Genomic DNA, 21711 nt, shown 5'->3' with positions numbered 1-21711 from the left:
TCCAGTACATGTAAGAGTGCCTTCTTATACCACTTACAGCACCTCTTCAGACAGTCGATGGTGCCGATCTGCATATCAGATTTATCAACGAGTTGCATGTTCACATTATAGTCGATAACGGCATCAGGCTTTAAGACTGGTTGCCTCGTTCTCCTATCGACCTTGCCTGTGTCAATCAACTTACCTTCATGGACTGTGGAGAGGACATTTACTTTTCTCTTATCATGCCTGTGAATTGCTAGGAGTTTACTTGATTTCAAGGTCCTGCACTTCTGCTTCACTGTGCCCTTGGGAAAGGGTGGCCAGTGCTTCCTCTTTTCTCAGACAGTGCTACACCATTCAATTTTGTGTTCTTGCAGGTACTTTGCAAGAATTGGTGCCGTGTAATAATTATCGGTGAACAGGATATGGTTGCCACTGCAGTACCTGTCCATCAGCTTCTTCACAACTGAGCCAGAGAAGCCATGGGGATTGTCTTTCGACAACACCACATCACTCACTGTATACACAGTGAAATCAAGCACGTACCCAGTCTTGCAATCACACAAAACAAAAACTTTATTCCGAAACGATATTTCTTTGAGGGAATGTACCGAATGAAGGCACGACGTCCCTTGAACAGAACAAATGACTCATCGATAACAACCTTCTGGAATGGCCAGAAATAGGATTGAGATTTTTCCTTCATCATTTCCAGAATCAAGTGAATCTTCCACAGCCTGTTGTTCAGATGTGGGTCGTGGAGAAATGCAGGTACCTGAGAATGTCAAGGTAGCAGTCCTGTAGAATATACTTACCAAATACGGGGGTAGCTGGAATATCATCCACAAGCCAATAATCATGTATATTGGGCATTCTTACACCAAGCATCAACATAGTCAGTGCTAGCCAAACACACATCTCGCCAACATTTGTCGCTGTCCGTTCTTTCATCTTTGCACTCTCTCTTAGGTGTGAGGTTTCACCTCAATTACAGCAGACTTCCCTGAATGCATTCACTTCTTTCACAATGAAATCCATCACTGCTGTTGTGAAAAGTGCAAGGAAGAAATCCACTGCAGAAGAAGATTGATTACAGGGGAATTCTGGCTGCACACCTGCATTTGTCTCGTCAAACGCAGGTACCTTGGGCTGGAACCTCGTCCCTTCCTCCCAGGCAAAAGTTTCCAGTCTGCCCACCCATAGTTCCTGCCTTGTCTGCCATGCCCATGGCCTGCCCTGTGCCCTGCCACGGCCCCTAGCATGGCGGCGTGGTGGTGAGTCCACCGACTTACCACTAGATGAGGCAGGTGATGGTGACGATGCTGGTGATGGTGATCGTGGTTGGTGGTGATAGTGATGGTGATAGGCATGGATGGGCATGTGCCTGCCGGCGTGTACCTGCACCAACATAGCCTGATGTACTTGGCTGTGGTGATGAGTCACGTGGTGAGGCAGGCCGGCGTGGCAAGCCACATGGTGAGGCAGACTGGCTTGATGAGGCATATGGTGAGGCAGACCAGCGTGGTGAGGCATATGGTGAGGCAGGCCGGTGTGGTGAGGCACGTAGTGAGGCAGGCCGGCGTGGCGAGCCACGTGATGCAGCAGGCCGGCGTGGCAAGCCATGTGATGAGGCAGGCCAGCGTGGTGAGCTACATGATGAGGCAGGCCAGCGTGGCGAGCTACATGATGAGGCAGGCCAGCGTGGCGAGCCACATGATGAGACAGGCCAGCGTGGCGAGTCACATGATGAAGCAGGCTGGTGTGGCGAGCCACATGATGAGGCAGGCCAGCGTGGCGAGCCACGTGATGAGGCTGGCCGGCGTGGCAAGGCACATAGTGAAGCAAACCGGCTTGGTGAGGCATGTGGGGATGATGGTACTGATGCATGCTGTGTGGGAGAGGCTAGTGTTGGTGGAGGATGGGTGGAACTTTCTGCGGTAGGCCGCTCTGGTGTGTGGCTCAGCCTGCAGCGTTTCCTCCCCCCGCCATCCTCCACCTCCTCCCTTTCTTCACTCCCTACCTCCCCTTCCACCTTCTCCACCGTGCAAATATCCCTCTCTGCATGATCATCAGTAACATCTGACCCTTTTTCATCAGAAAAGGCTGATGATTGTGCCGAGGGAAGACATTGCCGCACAGCGGAGAACTCACGGTCACTCGCCTCTTCTGACGCATACATTTGCACACTCAGCGTGGTGATGTCACTTTCCTCAGAGGAGGAGTCACTTTCCCCACTCACTATTGACGATAATGGCAGATCCAACTCCCTCCCTATCGCACTGTCACTAAGGCCTTTCCTTCTAGGGCCTTTAGACTTCATTGGTGTTGAAGTCGGTGGATGCTGGTGCTCACCCAAGGGTCTGGACACAGGAAAAACTTTTTGCACAGGTCTATCCATGATGGAGGTACGCAGGCAACTGGAGCATGACTGGGATGCATGCCGGAGGGTTGCCAGTGGCTGCATGTGTTGGAAATAACCGACTGGATATTCAAACAAGGGCATGAATTACTGGATCATGTATACATGACCCCTGGACGGCACTGGGAGGACGTGAATACATGACACCCGGACAGGATGGGTTAATCCTTTCGCTTTGATTTTTTTTTTTAATCCAGATGATTTTATCGAGCTCGGAGAAAATGTATAGCTGCATGTATTATGTATAGCCTTTCCGTACTCGAGGTTCTTCCTGGTTGGAATAAAATTGTCTGATGGTGGGCAGATTGAAGTGAATAATATTGTTGAGAAGCAGGATTAGTTAGGTAGTACTGGAAAGTTCTCAGTACTTCTGGTATTATTCAGTTACGTGTCAGAGTTGCCAGTTAGCCTGCTGTTTGCAAGAGGAGGTATTTTGTAAGTTGTACATTAATTTTTGTGCTCTTTTTATCTGCAATGTTTAAATTGTTCCTTCCAAGAGAAAATCAGAATACAAGAGAGAGCCAGATTCAAGATCCAATCATTTCGAGATGCCTGGACACACTGCATTTGAAAGACTGGAGATCATAGGAAGCAGGAAATACAGACAGAGGAAGACAGTTCCAGAGTTGACCTGTTGCATAAATGAAGGACTGAGAGTAACGGTTAACTCTTGCAATAGGGAATTGGACAGAAAAGGGATGAGAGTTTGCTGCTAGACAGGTGCTATGCACCCATTGTAGAGGTGGAGGAATGCATGCAGACAGTTCAGAGGAGCAGTGACCATTGAAGTAGCGATAGAAAAGCGATAAAGATGCAACAGTGCGGCGAAGAGACAGAGGTTGAAGGGAGTCAGTAAGAGGAGGAGAGTTAATGAGATGAAAAGCCTTTGACTCTACCCTATTGAGAAGGGCTGTATGTGGGGAGCCTCCCCACACATGAGAGTTGTACTCCACACAGGGGCAGATAAAACCCGTGTATAGAGTCAACAATTGTGCAGTTTGTATGCTAAATAATTTAGAGTGTTACTGAGCATAAGAAAACTCCAGATATTTTGGATGTCACCGAGTTGGTAACTGTTTTTTCTTTGAGAATGTAGTAGATCATTCTAGTGTATAGGAAGCTTATATAAGGATGGGGAAAGGACTAGAGGAGTTTCATTTAAGTTTGAATTTAATTCAGTGTCAGTGCAGTTAGTGAAGATTGTATAGCTCCAGTATATGTGAAACAGTGAAGTTGGCAAGAATTAAATGTAATTATTTAGTGAATAAAGACCACGAACGTGAGAAGCCAGTGTTTATTTACCATGCCTGAGCTGATCTTGTTGTTGCACACTGAAAGGCTGACCATAGGAAGAACAACTCAATGGACCACGTCCTTGCTATACTGAACTGCTGCTGTTGGAGCCTGTGGCATTGTGAGACGGGGACATAACAGTGGTGCCAGGACTGTGGATCATTAGAAGAGTGCTTCAGTGAGTTAAACCTTTGACATGGAGGCAGAAGGTGCATAGACATGAGGCCAAGCCAGGCAAGAGGAGACATCTCTGGCTGCAATTACAAAGTTTCTATAAGCATGAAGTGAACAACAGCGATCACAAATTGAAGGACAGAGAGAGCTCAAGAAAGAACTCAGTGAACAACTATAAGCACAAAGTGATGGACAGAAAGAACTCGGTGAACAACTACAAGCACAGAGTGAACAACTACAAGCACAAAGTGAAGAACAGGAGGAGCGGTATGAACGGCTTCAAGAGGTATTGCAGGAGCAACAGATGGAGTTACAACTAAGGATGTAGGGACATCTATATGTCTTCATGGGGGAAGTGAAGGAAGAACAGCAGTTGAAGGAGGAGGTATATGCTGAGCTGCAGCAGCAGAAGTGTGAGGTAAGCAATAACATGATGGAGTGCAGACAGCATCTAAATGACCAGTTGAAGCATGTAGATGACCAGTTAAAGATAATTAGTGAGAGAATTGAGGCTGTAGAAAAATCTTGCACTGCTGAGCCAGAGATTAGTGTACAGGGAACATAGGAAAATAATGGCTAGTGTATGGTAAATCTTGATGAATCCCAAGCATCTAAAGGTAGCATTACAAGGCTGAATGAACAGAATGTAGGAGTTTTGAGTCCCGGACATAGTTATGATGCCCTAGTTTTTAGACCCTAAAGCAGTGAAATGTATGGCTATAATGGGGCTTCAATTAAAAATTTAACCTCAGGAATTTGATGGCAAAGTATCTTGGTAAACTTACCGTGCACTGTTTAAGTTACTTGCTGATGAGAATGGTTGGGATGATAAGCAGAGGGCATTGCAACTTGCTGCTAGCCTCAAGGGTGCCACAGTGGAGATTCTTGGGCAGATGTCAGTGGAGGAGAGGACTAGTAGAAGTGCAGGAGCACAGATATAGGACCATGTACCGGACTGAAGTTTACAGGGCAAGATTCCAGACCCGTGTACAGGCTCAAGGCGAATCCCCCCAGCAACTTGCTCATGACCTGGATAGCATGGCACATAAGGGGTATCTTGGAGCTGCACCTAACCTGTTGGCCATTCTTCTGAAGGACCAGTTCATGGCTGCTCTTGATGGTGCAGAGTTGAAAGTGCAAGTGAAGCAGTCACAATCCAGAAGCATGCAAGAAGCACTAGCCACAGCTCTGGAATTTGAGTCCTACATCAGGTCCAGTACATCCACTTTTCAGGCAGGTTGTAGTGCTGGATTCAAGGCAAGAAAGGGGCAGGTACGTGAAGCAGAAAAATTTGAAGGAAGTTGCTGGTACAGTGAAAAGCCAGGACATAGGAAAGAGGACTGTTACAAGTGGAAGAGGGAACAGGCAAAAACTGGAGGAGGTTGCTGGTTCTGCAGGAAGCCAGGACACAAGAAGGTGGATTGTTACAAATGGAAGGTGGAGCAAGGACGGAACAGTACAAGGAAACCCACAATTGCAGCAAATGGCTGTCGAACATGTGTTGAGGTGGGACACTTCAGCTACAATTGTCCAATTGAGAAGGATTGCAAGAAGGCCGTAGAAGACAAGAAGGATGAAGGTAAATTAGTAAAGGCTGGTGACAAGAGGAAAACAACCATTCAGTTTTTCCCAAGAAGCCCCACCACTGAGGAAATACAAGAGAACCTTGATGGATTGTGTGCAAGAAGATGGAAGAACAGATGGGAAGCAGTGTATTAGGAAAGGGAATCTTAGCAAGAAATGCCACTGTACTGTAGTGACAGGGCCAGCATCAGATAAAGAAGACCTGAAGAGGTTGGAGATGGAGGATGCAGATTTACAACCAGTGCTAGAGTGGTTGTAGTGGAGTACAGTGCAACCATCTTGGGAAGAGGTTTCCAGGTTCAGCCCTGCAACTAAGAGCTACTGGAGTCAGTGGGACTTTCTTTGTTTAAACAATGGAGTACTGGAACGTCAGTGGGAGACACCCGATGGCCCCAGCAAGTATTGGGGACTGGTAGTTTTGGAGAAAATGAGTTCTGGGATCTTGGATGAGTCTCATAACCTGATCACTAGTGGGCACCTGGGATTGAAGAAAACTCCAAGCCAGCTGCAACAGAGGTTCTGCTGGATTGGCATGAGTCAGGATGTTGAAGAGTGGTGTTGGGCATGTGATGTATGTTGTGCCAAGAAACGTGACTGCTCCCCTCTTCAGCTGCACCAAGTGGGTACACTGATGGAAAGAGTTGCGGTGGAAATTGCTGGACCTCTGCCTCTCACTGAAAGAGGAAACCAGTGTACAGGCTTACCCCGGTTTAACGATGCAATTGGTTAAGTAAAAACTCATTGCTAGGCGGGGTATCTTATCACGGGGTAGATTTAACATGTTAAGTATAAGGATGTGTTTTTGAGCCATGGGTTTTCCCCCCAACCAAGTTCTAAACCCACCCAAATGAGTCAAAAAAAAGTTTAAAGTCAGTCTAACAGAAGCTGATCTGAGCTTAAAACCAGTGCCTGTTTCACTTGTACCTAGTCAGAGTCACAGGAGGATACATTCTCTGACTTGTATTCAAACTCAGTAGAGAATAGGCATCAGCATTGTATACAAACCCACCATCAGACGGTCCCCGGACAATAAAATAAATATTTGTTTTGCATAAAAATAATGTATGAATGATGCAGAATTTTCCAAAGTGCGAATTGTTGTGATAGAGAATCGTTGATGTTTTGACGGGGAATGCGATCGATGATGCGATAGTGATAGCCTGTTCAACAGCCCCTCCTTATGTCGTGTTTGTTACTGTTCTGGTTGCTAAGCTCCTTTATTTTCTTCTCTCTTATTTTCCAACATTTTTAAAGAAATTCCTTTCTATTTTCAAAGCGTTTTGCCTTGAACAGTCTGAATGTAAACACATGATTTATTGATCGATTATGCGATTGGGATAGTCTATTCAAAGGCCCCTTTTTATGTTGTTTTAGTCACTGCTCTGGTTGCTGAGATCCTTTATTTTCTTTTATCTTATTTTCCAACATTTATTTAGAAATTCCTTTGTATTTTCAAAGCATTTTCTCCTGAACAACCTGAATGTAAACACATGCTTTATCAGTGTCGCAGTTTTCATCAGTGCATGAAATATTTACTCTCTAAGGTTTTCATAATTATTAATATTCATTTAAAATTGTTATCGTGTATTCCATGATAGGTTAGATGACAGTTGAGTGGTCAAACATGAAATATTCTTTGTTGAGTCACCTAGTTGCCCACACTGTTTTGTACCTTGTCTGATGGGCAAGAATCCATACCCCAAATGACAGTGGCCACTCCACCATTGACAAAAACACATTAATCTAGGTCAAAAAATAGTTTATAAATCAACCTAAACACAAAATTCGTAAAAACAAGTTGGTAAGAAAAAGGTCAAACTCCATCACAAAACTGGGAGTAGGCCTACGATAGGTGAGGTAGGGTGGTATTTCTACCCCCGTCACTATTCCAGGGCATCGCATCTAAGGGTATCGTAAATTTAGGTTTGCTTGTATGAGTGTTGCCATGAACTACTTTACAATGTGGCCAGAAGCCTATGCCATGCCTGATCAAGAGGCTACGACTGTCGCTCAGGTGTTGGTTGACCAGTTCTTCAGTCGTTTTGGGATGCCATAGCAGCTACATTCAGACCAGGGTAGAAACTTCGAGTCTCCTGTGTTCCGTGAATGCTGCAAATTACTGGGGATAAGAAGACCAGGATGGCTACACTAAGGCCACAGTCAGATGATATGGTGGAGAAATTCAGCTGGACCCTGGGACAAGAACTGATCAAGTATTGCATAGAGGGACAAATGGAATTTGACCAGAAATAACCTGCGTTGCTGATGGCATATCGGTCTGCATTCCATGAGTCTACCGGCTGCACCCCAGCAAAACTAATGCAGAGTCATGAGTTACTTTTACCCTTTGACTTGTTAATGGGAAGACCACCTGGTGAAGAGCTGCCTACAGACACCTCCAGCTGTGTGAAGCATCTTCAGGAAAGGCTGGCTGTGGTATATCATCAAGTCCAAGAAGCTCTAAAGTTTTCAGGCAAAGTAGTGAAGTGTAAGTATGATGCCAAGGCAGGCGAGGTGAGCTTCAAGGATGGTGACAGAGTTTGGTTATACAAACCTCAGCAGAAGAAGGGACACTCATCAAAGCTGCAAAACCCATGGGACAGGCCTTACACTGTGTTGGACCTCCCATCAGACGTAACGTACAAGCGAGGTGATCTTCAAGGATGGTGACAGAGTGTGGTTATACAAACCTCAACAGAAGAAGGGACACTCATCGAAGCTGCAAAGCCCATGGGACAGGCCTTACACTGTGTTGGACCTCCCATCAGATGTAACGTACCAGATACTGGGAGGCAGGAAGTCTCTCCCAAAGGTGGTACATGTAAATTGTATGTGGCAGTACCATGGGCCAGGACAGTACAGCTGAGACATCTCGAAGGAACCATGCTCTCCCGCAGCCAAGGAGCTGAAGTAGAAGAGGTTGGTGACAGTTTCCGAAGAGGAGAAGTACATCAGGAAGGGGACGAAGACATTCCAAGAGGAGTGGATTGTTTGGAGGAGCACGGTCGTCTTCGGAAGCAGCATAGGAGAAGACCTGATAAGTTGCAGGATTATTTTGTGTATAATTAAATGTTTTGTCTGGATTGATGATTAAGTTTGTATACATTATGTTTGTATACATTGTGTAGTTTTGTCAGGACAACAAAGGATTAGAGAGGGGGTAATGTTAAGAAGTAGGATTTGCTAGTTAGGTTGTACTGGAAGGTTCTTAGTACTTCTGATATTTTTCAGATATATGTCAGAGTTGCCAGTTAGCCTGCTGTTTGTGAGAGGAGGTATTTTGTAAGTTGTACATTAACCCCTAAAGTACGCAATTCGCTCAGCAGGTCTGTCACTCCAGCCGCAAAACCGGGTCGATTTTTTTACTTTCACCAAGGTAAATATTTTTCTTCCATAGTTCAAGAGACTGACTTTACACACCTGAAAATGTATGTTTCAGCCAGATTGACCAAGTAGTTATTGCGCAATCGCCCGTCAAAGATGCAAAAAAGTTACCTGTCCCCCATGGGTGAAAATAGAATATGTACAGAAAATGCATATATAACTAATGTCAATGTGAAGTGTTTCTTAGGCATGCAATGTCAGTGTGGCATATGCCCATAGCAACAAAACAAGCCAGGCGAAAGTGGAGGTGGAGTGTGTCTGGCTGGAGGGGGGAGGAGGATTGAAGGATAGGGGAGGAGGAGGGAGGGGGAGGAAGGAGAGGGGAGAAGGGTTGCTATGCACACACACTGCTGTAGGGGGTATGTTGGGGTATGGTTGGTTGGGAGGGGACAATGTGGAGATGATGCAATGGGGCTGAGGAAGGTAAAGTGATGGTGGTGGTGGTAGGGGGGTTCCTTCTCCCTCACCTTAGGGGACCAATCACACCATACCACCCAAGACACTCTAGCTCTCATTGGTTTGATCCCGTATACGGTACGTCACAAAAGGAGCAGTTACCCTCCCCCAGTTTTTCTTTATCGATCATGCGTGATAGACTGGCATGTCAGATTACACAAAAGCACGATCGTGTGGCATAGGTCTTTAGGGGTTAATTTTTGTGTTCTTTTTCTCTAATATTTTATTTATGTGATTGTTTGTTAAATTATGTAATTTTATCTCAGTTTGTATGCTAAATAGTTTAGAGTGTTATGGAGCTTGAGAAAACCCTGGATATTTTGGATGTCTCCAAGTTGGTAATTGTTGTTTCACTGAGAATGTAACAGATCATTCTAGTATATAGGAAGCTTATAATAGGATGGGGAAGGGACTAAAGGAGTGTCAGTTCAGTTTGAGTTTAGTTCAGTGTCAGTGCAGTTAGTGAAGATTGTTGAGCTCCAGTACATGTGAAAACAGTGAAGTTGGCAAGAATTAAGTGTAATTATTTGGTGAATAAAGACTGCAAATTTGAGAAGCCAGTGTTTATTTACCATACCTGAGCTGATCTTGTTGTTGGGCACCGAAAGGCTGACCATAGGAAGAACAACTCAGTGGGTCACGTCCTTCCAGTACAAAACTACTGTACTGCTGTTGGAGCCTGTAACAGTATGGGATGGGGTTGTAACAATATGTAATTGGGTTGAAGAGGCTAATTATCCTGGTAAATCTATCCATCTAAAACCAGACACCTAAATCCTGGAAGGGATGGGCACAGACTAATTACTTCCTTGTTACCATCTCCTCGGCCATCAGGCTGCCCCCTCTCCAGCTCACCCCACTCTATCTCCATCTTGAAAATATTATCATCCCACCTCTTTTTCCCACCCACATTTGGGGTAAGTTAGTATCAAGAAAGAGAAAAAAAGAAAAAAACATGATAATAGGAGAGCCAATGAAGAGCATGCCCAGTGAAATGGACCACACATTGATTTACTCACCACTCATCCCCTGGAATACTGACTCCACCTCACAGTAATTACTTGTGCACAGCCGGGAGACTGCCTGGCGACTCTCCAAGTGGGATGACACACCATGCGAGGATCAGATGGTGGAGAAGGAGGCTTTGTGCGATGAGGAGGGCGAGGGATTTCACAGCTCTCTTTTCAAGGCACTTAACTCCCTTAGGCACAGAAACCAGTCATCCATGCACCATCACATCCTCTGTGCTCGAAGGAGAAGTATCAGCAGACTTAAACTTGTAAGATGCTTAGAATGGCATTTTCTGTGTGCTTAGAATGACATTTTCTGTGTGAATACTGTTCATAGATAGATAGATACTGGTTTATTAGACAGATAGATGGAGATATATTTTGATACTCAGTTCTAGTGTTCAAGTAATTTTTATTTAAAGTTCGTTCATATAAAGTTCCATCATACGGTAATTGATTACTGATGAATTACCACAGTTGCTTCACTTAAAAGTTGTTTGTGATGTTTTTTTTCTCCTCGGTTATGAACCAGAAATTAATTTGTCATATATGAAGCATTAGCTTGGCATTCCATTGTAAAGACATTTTGAATTCTTGTTGTAATGTAGTGTCTATTCATAGAACCGAGTGGAAAGCAGTAGCTCCATTTACCCAATTCTAAGTCAGCTGCAGATGCTGTCAGAGATTGAGATGGCTGCAGAGTGTGTATCCTGCCTCAGCAACCCAGTGGAGGTAAGTATCTATCAAGATACCACAACATATAGTCAGTCTTCACTTCTTGGGTAGGAGCATTATGTGAGCAGTAAACACCAATCAGTTTTGTTTTTTATTTTGTTTTATTTTACTAGGTGTTTTTTAATTTGTTTTATTTTACTAAGAAGATGAAACAGAAAAAGGAAAAACAGAGTATTATCATTCATCATTATCATCATCATCATCCATACCTCCTTTCCCACCCAAGGGCAGGGTGAGGAGTAGCAATGTCCAGACAGCACAAACTTGCCCAATCCAAATAGGCCACGCTTCCATCCACTCATCATTCAAGACCCCGCAATCCTGGTTCTACCGGATATGCCAAAACATTCACCACATTCTGCAGCTTCACACAAACTTATCTGATTGAGTCAATCTGGATGCTGCCATGCTTACAAGGGGTGCCTAAATCCCTGATCATGCACTTCTCCTCACAACATTCATCCAGCCAGCTCGATCTTTTGTCAGTTCCCTAGCCTCACCGACTTCTAAACCTCTCTTCCTCAAACACTCATCCACCATATCTCTCCACCTTCTCCTTGGCCTACCTCACCTCCTCCCTCCTTCAAATTCGCTCAGTTATACAGAGTAAAAAATAAAAATAAATAAATAAAAATCTATACACCAGCTTATAGGTGTCATCTGTTCATAAAAAAAACTGTAACAGTTGGACTTGAACTGCTGTAGGTTGTAGCATGGAGGATGTCAGCCTTTGCAGTCCCCATTTGGTTGGTACACCTTAACCCACTAGACCACCAGGCATTAGTTGTGGTTGTTACCTCCTAATGTAGCAAATGGTTTCCTGGTTTACAAGACACCATTCAATTTGTCACTCAGTGTAGAGTCACCTTAAGGCTGAGCTACATAGAGTGAGTGGATGTTGAGTGGTTCCACCTGCCACTTTTATTTTTCATAATTTGTGGATGATTTTATTTAACTTAGACTTTTCAAACTGGAGGGGTTGGGTATAGCCTTCATTATGCCCACCACAATTAACTTTCAGTATACCCATCACAGTTAGCCTTCATTATACCCATCACAGTTAGCTTTCATTATCCCCATCACAGCCTTCATTATCCCTATCACAGTTAGCCTTCATTATCCTCATCACAGTAAGCCTTCATTATCCCCATCACAGTTAGCCTTCATTATACCCATCACAGTTTGCCTTCATTATCCCTATCACAGTTTGCCTTCATTATCTCCATCACAGTTGGCCATCATTATCCCCATCACAGTGAGCCTTCATTATCCCCATCACAGTTGGCCTTCATTATCCCCATCACAGTTAGCCTTCATCATCCCCATCATAGTTAGCCTTCATTATACCCATCACAGTTAGCCTTCATTATCCCTATCACAGTTAGCCTTCATTATACCCATCACAGTTAGCCTTCACTATCCCCATCACAGTAATAGTCTTTATTTTCAACTCAGAGAAATCATCAACATTTATTAGCTCCGTTTATTTTCAAGTGTAGTCAGATTGAAGTTTGGATTTGACTAGTAACCAAGGAGACTCATAACTAAGGCTCATCAAATTTCATACAACCAAGCCTTAGTATTCAAGTTGCACGAGTGGCCCAGTTCCATCAGATGAAAACAAGCTGACTCTTGAGGTCTCTCCTAAGCTGAGTATAATCATCTAGAAATGCAAAAATAAATGAAAAAGATGTCATCTAATTTAAGAGATTAAATGAGGATTGCCAGTACAATGCAGCCCTGAAAATGCCAACCTCAAAAGTTCATATACATCTAAAGTTTGAATGTCATGATATTTTAAATCACAGCCATCTTTTCTTTCAAATTTTGCCCAGAGGTTTGTCCTGTCAAAGATATATCTCTCTGTAGACTGTGAGGTAAGGCAAGGACAGCCAGCTTATAATACTTAAGAGTAGGAAAGAAAGACATTGCAGTAGATAGTTTCGCCTGCCAAATTTACATACAGCATAGACTCTTGATGACAAGATTAGACAAGGATAGCTAAATTCTAGTTATAAAGTTAAAAATCTGCAGAATTTAGAACTGTCCATCGCCACATATACAGTACAATACTTCAAATTTTTGTGGCTGCACTGTATACAATCCATTTGTGTTTGTTTCAGCTAAGCATGTGTGTAAAGAATATTAGAGACAGGTGGATTAGGCAAGAACATGGAATTGAACAGCAGTACCATGAGCCCATCATGGCAGCGCAAGTCTCAACATTGAAGGCGATAACAGCAGGGTGTGTGGCCCAAGACCTAGTTGCCCTCCTTCATGATGTTCTGGTAGGCTTGGTTTAATTCACTGTCTCTACTTATCACCTGATAGATCTTCACTGTTTTATATCCACAGCTTGTGTCCGAAACATTGACAAGATCATAAACAAATGGAAGTATCAAAGTGGTTCCCCACAGGAGATGCTTAACCCTTACACCGCGGGCATGTTTACCGATGTTGTGCGTGTGCCGCGGGGTTATTCGGGCTCCGACAGACTCTCTAATAATATTTGCCAAAAATCAGTTATTAGTCCTAGAATATTAAAATTACATATGCTTATGGCACATACCTTCAGCTTTCTCCTGGAATGTTTGTTGAGCCTTCATCTGTTACCGTAGGACTTGTGGAGACCTCTGAAGTTGGGTAACGAAGTCTCCACTTTACACTTCCCGACAACCCGTAATATGATTACCACAGCCAGATATTAACACTATAAACACTACTCTATGATTTTCAAGTAGTTTGGGATCCATACTCCAAAAAAAAACCCACTGTGAAAGCAATGAAAATTATGAGCGCGTCTGACCGCCGCACTTGCGCTAGTTCGCTCTTGGTACTCTGTCATTTATTATTCATAAAACCCCTCACACTTTATATTTCTATTACTATATAACACTTATATATATCTACAGTCTTTATCCATAAGTTTCCTTCAGTAGTATTAGTTTATTGTCACTGTAGGGATTCAATTTCTTTCAGTAAAATACGTAGCATTCACTTTCTCGTCCTGTATACTAGCATTGAGAGTGAATGTCACTTTCATCTTCACTCTCATAACTCATAGTATTCAGACATGCTAGAGTGAAACTTTCACTTTCATTACTCCTAGGGTATATACTCGTATTCTTATGATACTACTCATTTACATTTCTATTTACGTTCTCTATTTTTTTTACGTTAATTATTTACATTTCTGTTTTATTTACACTGTGTTATGCACTGTCACTTGAAGTAACTTATAAAACTATTTTCCATTGTTCACGTATATTTACATTCATTACTTTCACTTGCTGTTTACACATTATTTACAATTCCACTTGCACTGTTTTACTCAATAGAAAGATCGTAGTCACTCTTTTATCAATTGTCAGCCCTTTACCTCTTTCCACACGAGGTTTAGTAGGGGGTAAAGGTCACAGGGCCCTTTGCATGGGGGTGAAAAAGGCCCTGAAGTCAGCAAGAGGAAACAGACGTACCTCAACTTCGGAAGATGAGAGAGAACTGATAAGGGAGGGCCGGGGTAGAGGCCTACTTAGGGGATATTCAGTACTACCAACGTAGCTCTTGAAACAGCTATGTATTTCACTGAAATGATTGGCAGGAAATCTAGACAATACATTATAAATTAGGTAGTTCCAGGTGAATGTAAATATCACTTAGGCTTCTCCCTTCCCTCTTTATATGTATATTTATTACGAAAATAGATTATACGGCATATTTCAAGGGGAAAAAACAGCGAAAATTAGCGAACAAGTGCATGTGAGGTGTTGTCAGGTGATAATTAGCCAATTCCAGGTGTATGGCACTCTCACTTACCTTATTTCTTTCTTGTATATATTATTTGGTATAAGAATAGGGCATAGGGCTTATTTCAATGGATGAAATCAGTGAAAACTTCCAGGGAAGATTTACTTAGCGTAGCACGGCTGGGCAGGCGAGAGGATAGGGTAATGGAGGGGGGGTAGGGAGGGGAGTCAAGAACGGGTCAAAATGGCTAAATTGTCAACAATGGATGGGAGTACAGATGAGATTAGGAGTGCTGACTAGTGTTGGACATTGGCAGTACTGATAGATGATACAAGCCCCCACTTGGAAGCCCGGGTGAATTCAAAATAACACAGAATCACAAAAGCGACACCCCGCGGTATAATCCCTTGCTCCCAAGCGTCATGAAAGTGATGCCCCGCGGTTAAGGGGTTAACAGATACCTCACAAATGGTGAAATCCTTGAATATTTGGTACCCCCACTCCCACCCCACCCTACCAAAAAAAAAAAAATAATAATAATAAAATAAAAATTCTGTCTTTGTAGTCATAATTAACCACTGTATGTGATTTCCTAAAAACCCTTTGCAGTGCACCAGAACCAATGTCATATTTTAGCATTTATTTGTTTAAAGTGTATTTCAAATTATTTAGGAACAGCTTGTTAAATCATCCTAAGATACTCTTTAAACTATCATATTTTGACACGACATTATTAATCCCAAAATAACCAAAGCCAGAAACAGAGGAGCTATGAATAAGGAGAGGCCACTGTACAACAGTATTTGGGAAATTTTTCCTTATGCGTGAGTACAATTCCATTTAAATGATATGTGGCACAGTGATGTGATACACATTGCAGTACAGTATTAACAATATGTGTACTGCCATCACCAGAATTACCATAACTGTACCATCGTAGCTGTAACATCATCTATTCCCTGTACAGCTAAGCAAGAGCAAGCTGGGTCGTGAAGGGGATGTGCTGGCTGGTTTTGAGTGCTATTGGACGGTGATGGAGGCACATCAGCTGAGTCGGTCCCTACCCATGTCTGCTTCCTGGCTCACGAGTCTGGAGGAGGCGAGGGTGGCAAAGAAGTATGATGATGCGCTGATGGCCGTACAGCCTTTGCACTCCATTGTTGATTATTTTCAGCAGGTTAGTCTTTTGCTAATTGTAGCAGTAGTAGTAGTAATAGTGGTGGTGGTGGTGGTAGTAGTAGTAGTGGTGGTTGTGGTGATAGTAGCATTAGTAGCAGTAGTAGTAATTGTATTAGTAGTAGTAGTAGTAAGAGGCCTGTTCAGAAATTATCCGATGTTAGGCTCTTAACCGTTAAAAGACGGGTGTCAGCATATGCTGTCCAAGGGTACTAGGGCCAAAAAGATGCGTGTCCGCATAAGTGGTCACCCCCACCCCCCCAAATCCTCCCCACCCACCCCACCCCCCTACCACCACACCCACCCACCACCTGCCACCCACCCCCACCTTGATCCCCCTGCCCTCCCCCACCCCCAAACCCCCACTGCCCCCAGCTCCCTCCACTGCCCCCTACCACCCTTAACCCCTACCCTCCCCACCCCCACCCCCATCCCCCACACCCCTCACAACCTTCAATCCCCCAACCTTTCCCCACCACCTCCCACTCCCCCTACCATCCCCCCAGCACCCCCAATCACCTACCACCATCCCCCCACCACCATCTATCCCCCACCCTTTACTACCCTCCCCCTACTGCCATCATCCCAACCCCCTACCCTCCACCATCCCCCACCCCCACACCCATACCCCAATCTCCAAAACCCCTCACACACCCCAAACCACCCCACCCCTCCAACCCCCACTGCCACCCCCATCCCTTTCCCCTAAACCTCCTCCCCAACCCCCTCTTACCACCCCTACCCATCATCCTCCCACCCCCACCCCTCACCTCACCTAAGCACCCAGTCCCTATCCCTGCATCACCCCACAACCCCCACACTCCCCTCACACCTCCCCCCTACAAATCCCCCACCATATCCCACCCGCCGATTATGCCTGTCCTGAGCATCTCTCAAAACATTCCGATGCCCCTCTTTTAGGGGTTAAAAAAATAAATAACCACCTAGTTTGGGTGTATGGATACAACCCAGAAACTAAAGCACAGTCATCCCATTGGAAGCATGCAGGGTCGCCTTGGCCAAAAAAAGCACGACAGGTCCACAGCAAGGTGAAATGCACTTGCATATTGACAGTTTTTATTAATTATTTTTTTTTTTTTTTTTTTTTTTTTTTTTAGTATTATGGTGCTGTGCATGACAAATACGCACCAGGAAGTCAGACTGTCAACAAACATTACAACTTCAATTTTATCCGTCGTCATCGTGACACAGTTCGACAGAAGAGACCAGCCCTTTGGAAAGTGGGAAGTTGAAAACCGCACCATGACAGTGCCCCTGCCCATTCTTCTCAACTGATTCAGGAATTTTTGTCCAAGTACAACATCCCGCAAGTCCAGCAGGCTCCCTGCTCACAAGACATGGCTCCATGCAACTTTTAGTTATTCCTCAGGCTCAGAACTTAGCTGAAGGTTTCCCAGTTTGAGATGAGAGAGATCATGACTAATGTGACAAGAAACCTCCAGGAGATACCGAAAACCGACTTTGAAAAAAGTTTCAGGCAGTGGAAAGAACTCTGGGATGCATGTATTAAGTCAGAAGGGGCCTACCTTGAGGGGGATTAATGTCCTAGTACAGGTTAGCTATTTATTTTTTTAGAGCCTAAGGTTGGATATTTTCTGAACAGACTTAGTAGTAGTGGTGGTGGTGGTGGTAGTAGTAGTAGTAGTAGTAGCAGCAGCAGCCTCAGGCACATCTGAATGTGAACCTTGTTGACTGCGAAGTTGCTCTGGTCTGGCAGTCCATCATCCTCCTTATGGGAGATAGAGGAAGAGTTTTGGGACATTTGTATAACCAGTTAGAGGAAAAGAGAGAATAGTACAAGAAATATCATTGTACAGAACGAGTTAACCCTTTCATACACAGCAGTAATTTTCTGGCCAGATGTGTTTATACACAATGCTTTCCATGGTGGAGGAAGTTTGACTGGCAGTTGAATGACTTTTTTTTTTTTTTTTTTTTCCCTACATTCCAAAAAACTTATTTTGGGTTCATGATAAAATGGGACTTTAGGAGGCAATTTTTAGAACCTAAATCATGTCCGTATGCCAGTTTATGAGATTGTTTTTGTAATGTGATGTGTGTCGCCGTGCGTCTTCAGGAGTACGTAATTACCTGACATGAATCACATCATAGTGGATGAAGGGGTTAAAGAGGCAGCCCAAATACCTATACTCCATTTCACCAAGTCTGGCACCATATTAGTGATGTCGTCAACACCTGTAGCATTGATAAAGGTCCGCAGTACTTAATATACCTTTTTGTGTTGTCTATATTGGTTCTTCAGGTAATAAATAGAGGTTCACCTAGTGCAGAGGATTTACATCATCATTACAGGCATTGACAACATTGCTGATGGTGCTAAACTTGGTGAAATGGAGTATAGTCATGTTTCGTTTTGTTTCGTTTCATTTTAAAAAGCTCTAACATGCTTGCATGAGTCGGCCTTGGTCACCTAATGGGAGCTGTCCATGCTGCACGATCATTTGCAGCCTCCCTGTTCAGTCCCTTAACCCTGAGGTCACACTTAATGACCTCGTCCCATGTCTTTCTTGGTCTACCCCTCATAACCCCACCACCAATATTAACACTTCTCACCTTCCTCACCCAATTATCATCCCCCATCCTCTCCGCATGCCCAAACCATCTCAATCTACCTCTCCTCATGACAAAACCAATACACTCCAGTCCCATCCTACCTCTCAACTCTTCCATCGTAAACCCAGCCCCCCCAGACCTTGCACGCAGAGACGCACTACACATCCACCTAATCATTGTCATTTCTGTACGTCTGAGCCTGCGAATATCCTCCTCCTTTACTTCCCAGGTCTCACTACCATACAGCATTACACTCCTAACATATGCTGCATACAAAGACCCCTTAGCATGTAGGGAGAGTCCTCTCAATGTCAGGAGAGGCAAGAGCTCCCTGAACTTCTTCCAACCACTTCTCACCCTAGCCACAGAGCTAGCTCCAGCCCCACCTCCAGCACACAACATGTCTCCCAAATAACAAAACTCTTCCTCACACTCAAGAGATTCACCAGCAAGTTCAATCCTTTCACACCTGACAATCTCCACCTGCTCTCCCCGACATGCCGTACACATAAAATCAGCATTATCTCGCAGTTTACCTCTGATACCACTACATCTCTTGTGCATCCATTTATCACAAACACCGCACAAGATGGAATTACTTCCCACACTCTTGTGGCAAACTCCACGTGGCCACTCTCCCTCGTCTTTGACAGTACCACCGCCAACTCTAGATATCATCACTTTTGTTTTATCTGCATTTACCCTTAAGCCCTTGTGCCCCCATACCATCTCTCCACTTCCTAAATCTTTTCTTCACCTCCCTTTCTTTCTCTACAATCAACACAAAATCATCAGCATACAACATCTCCCATGGGAGTCCGCTTCTGAAGTCATGTGAGAGGGCTTCAAGTACCATGATAAACAACATGGGACTCAAAACTGACCCCTGATGCACACCAGTGTTCACAGAAAACTCATCACTCATATCTCCATTCACTCTTACCTGGGTGCAAGCACCCATATACATAGCCATAACCACCCTAACCAGCCACTCCTCCAAGCCAAGCTTTCTCATTGCCCACTTCACCACCTCTCTAGAGACTCTGTCAAAGGCCTTTTCCAAATCAACAAAAACAAAATACAGATCCCTTTTCCTCCCAATATATTTTTCCTGAAGCTGTCAAACAATGAATATGGCATCAGTGGTCCCCTTACCTGGCATAAACCCAAACTGCATCTCGTCAATATTCACTCTTTCTCTAATCATACCTTCTAGAACTCTCTCCATTATCTGATCTTTATACCTCTGTAAATTCCTCTTTGTAGTAACTTTTTCACTTCCATGCTCACTTCCCTGTTTCTTATCACTACTTTCAAAGAACCAGCAACCTTTCTTCCCTGCTGTACCCTTTCATGCACTTCACCCTCCAAACCTCCATCCCTACTCATCACACTACCCAAGTACTTAAACGTACTCACATTTTCCAATTCCTCACCATCCAACCTCGCTGTACATTCACTAACTTCACCTCTCTCAAAGACCATCACTTTACTCTTCCCTACATTCACCTTTAGATTCCGTTTCTTACACACTCTCTCAAACTCATCCACCAAGCCTTGCAGCTCCCCTTCGTCTTCACTCAACAACACAGTATCATCTGCAAACAACAGTACAGGGAGTTTCCAAACACTATCCTCTCTCACCAGGGCCACTCCAACATCCACTACCCTACCTTGTACCTCTGACAAATGAGGATATACAGGAGCGTTTTGGTGTGGATGTGGATGTGATAGGATGCGTTATGAGGAACACACTGAGGTGGTTTGGCCATGTGGAGAGGATGGAGGGTGAAAGACTGACGAAGAGAGTGTATGTGAGTGAGGTGGAGGGGGGAAGAGGGAGGGGGAGGCTGAGGATGAGATGGAGGGATGGGGTGGAGAGGTATATGAGAGAGGGGTGTGTGAGTTGGGAGCAGGGCAGTGAAATGGCAGGGGACAGGGCGACTTGGAGGCGATTTGTTTGTGGCCACCCCAAACGGGATTGAGGCGTCTGGCAATAGATAGATAGATAGAAATTCCTCTTTCCAGAGCATCACCCATCCCTTTACACACATTTACAATTACACTCTTCAACCAATCATCTGGGACAACACACTCATAAGTAATCATATTTATCAGGTCAGTGACTAACCTCACCCCTGTATCTCCTGAGGCCTTCAACATTTCAGCAGTCAACCCAGACACACCTGCTGCCTTCCCCACCTTCATTCTGCCTATTGCCTCACTCACAGTAGCAGCATCAATCAAAGGCCAAGGGCCAAACACTGGATCTGCTGGCTCCAAACCTTCCCTGTCCCAGTCAGACTCCTCATTCAACAACCGGCTATGATGCTTTCTCCATGCATCTTTAATATCCTCATTGTTCACCACTACCCTTCCTTCATCATTCTTCACACACTGCTCACCTATAATATCCCGATTATCCCTCTTCATCTGATTTGCCACCTTAAATATCGTATTTTTCCTTTTCCCATGATTTAGGTTATCAAGTAAAAGTCTCTGTGACTCAGACTTTGCCCTGTATACCTCTCTTCTAGCCCTGCGCTTGACAGCTAAGTATTCCTCCTTGCTACCACCCTTCTTCCATTCCCGGAAAAGCCTTCTTTTCTCCTTAAATGCAGCTTGTACACCCTCATCCCACCACCAAGTTACTTTATGTCTTAGTGGGCCTCGTCTAACCGCATATGAGACGTCCAGAACCAAAGGGGCATCAGCACCAAAATGTAATGTTGAGTTATGACGCTTTAAAGTTGTGTTTATGACAACGTCATAACCAAAGGCAATTAACAAACATTTTATACGTGAAAATGATCATCAACGCCTATACTGTACATGTAAAGCAAATAAATGCAAAAAAATAATAACCGTAACCACAAAATGTGCTGTAAACCAAACCCCCAGTTTGTTAGCGGGCATAATGACATATTGTAGGGATTTAAAAACATACCAGAAAAAATATTAAAGAATGTATTAATGTACAAAACTTTATTAACTGAAGATTCCAGTTCACTTAATAAACGAATACTTATTACGGTAATTTCACGTATTTTACAACTAAAACTGAAATCAATGCAATTATTATTTTTCCTCTACCATAATAGATTGAAATAACAACACTCTCCAAAAGAAAAAGTAGTGTAGTGCTTAAGTAAATTG

General features: G+C 43.9%; 1 protein-coding gene across 1 annotated transcript in view; it reads left to right on the top strand.

The window, feature by feature from the left end:
• The window catches only part of LOC145416941 (serine-protein kinase ATM-like), a 505436-nt gene that overhangs the window by 394492 nt on the left and 89233 nt on the right, over nucleotides 1-21711 (top strand). The window contains exons 38-45 of the mRNA XM_080285796.1: nucleotides 1438-1836; nucleotides 2080-2182; nucleotides 4762-5008; nucleotides 5924-5988; nucleotides 10364-10571; nucleotides 10924-11034; nucleotides 13161-13325; nucleotides 15752-15961. Coding sequence (XP_080141922.1) covers nucleotides 1438-1836; nucleotides 2080-2182; nucleotides 4762-5008; nucleotides 5924-5988; nucleotides 10364-10571; nucleotides 10924-11034; nucleotides 13161-13325; nucleotides 15752-15961 — 1508 coding nt within the window. The remainder of the gene's footprint in view (nucleotides 1-1437; nucleotides 1837-2079; nucleotides 2183-4761; nucleotides 5009-5923; nucleotides 5989-10363; nucleotides 10572-10923; nucleotides 11035-13160; nucleotides 13326-15751; nucleotides 15962-21711) is intronic.

Source organism: Coenobita brevimanus, chromosome 108 (assembly GCF_032717465.1).
Source record: "Coenobita brevimanus isolate Jiangsu-jjx chromosome 108, ASM3271746v2, whole genome shotgun sequence".
NCBI classification, from domain to species: domain Eukaryota; kingdom Metazoa; phylum Arthropoda; class Malacostraca; order Decapoda; family Coenobitidae; genus Coenobita; species Coenobita brevimanus.
Note: the sequence above shows the minus strand (reverse complement) of the source record. Positions and strands in the feature narration are given on the sequence as shown.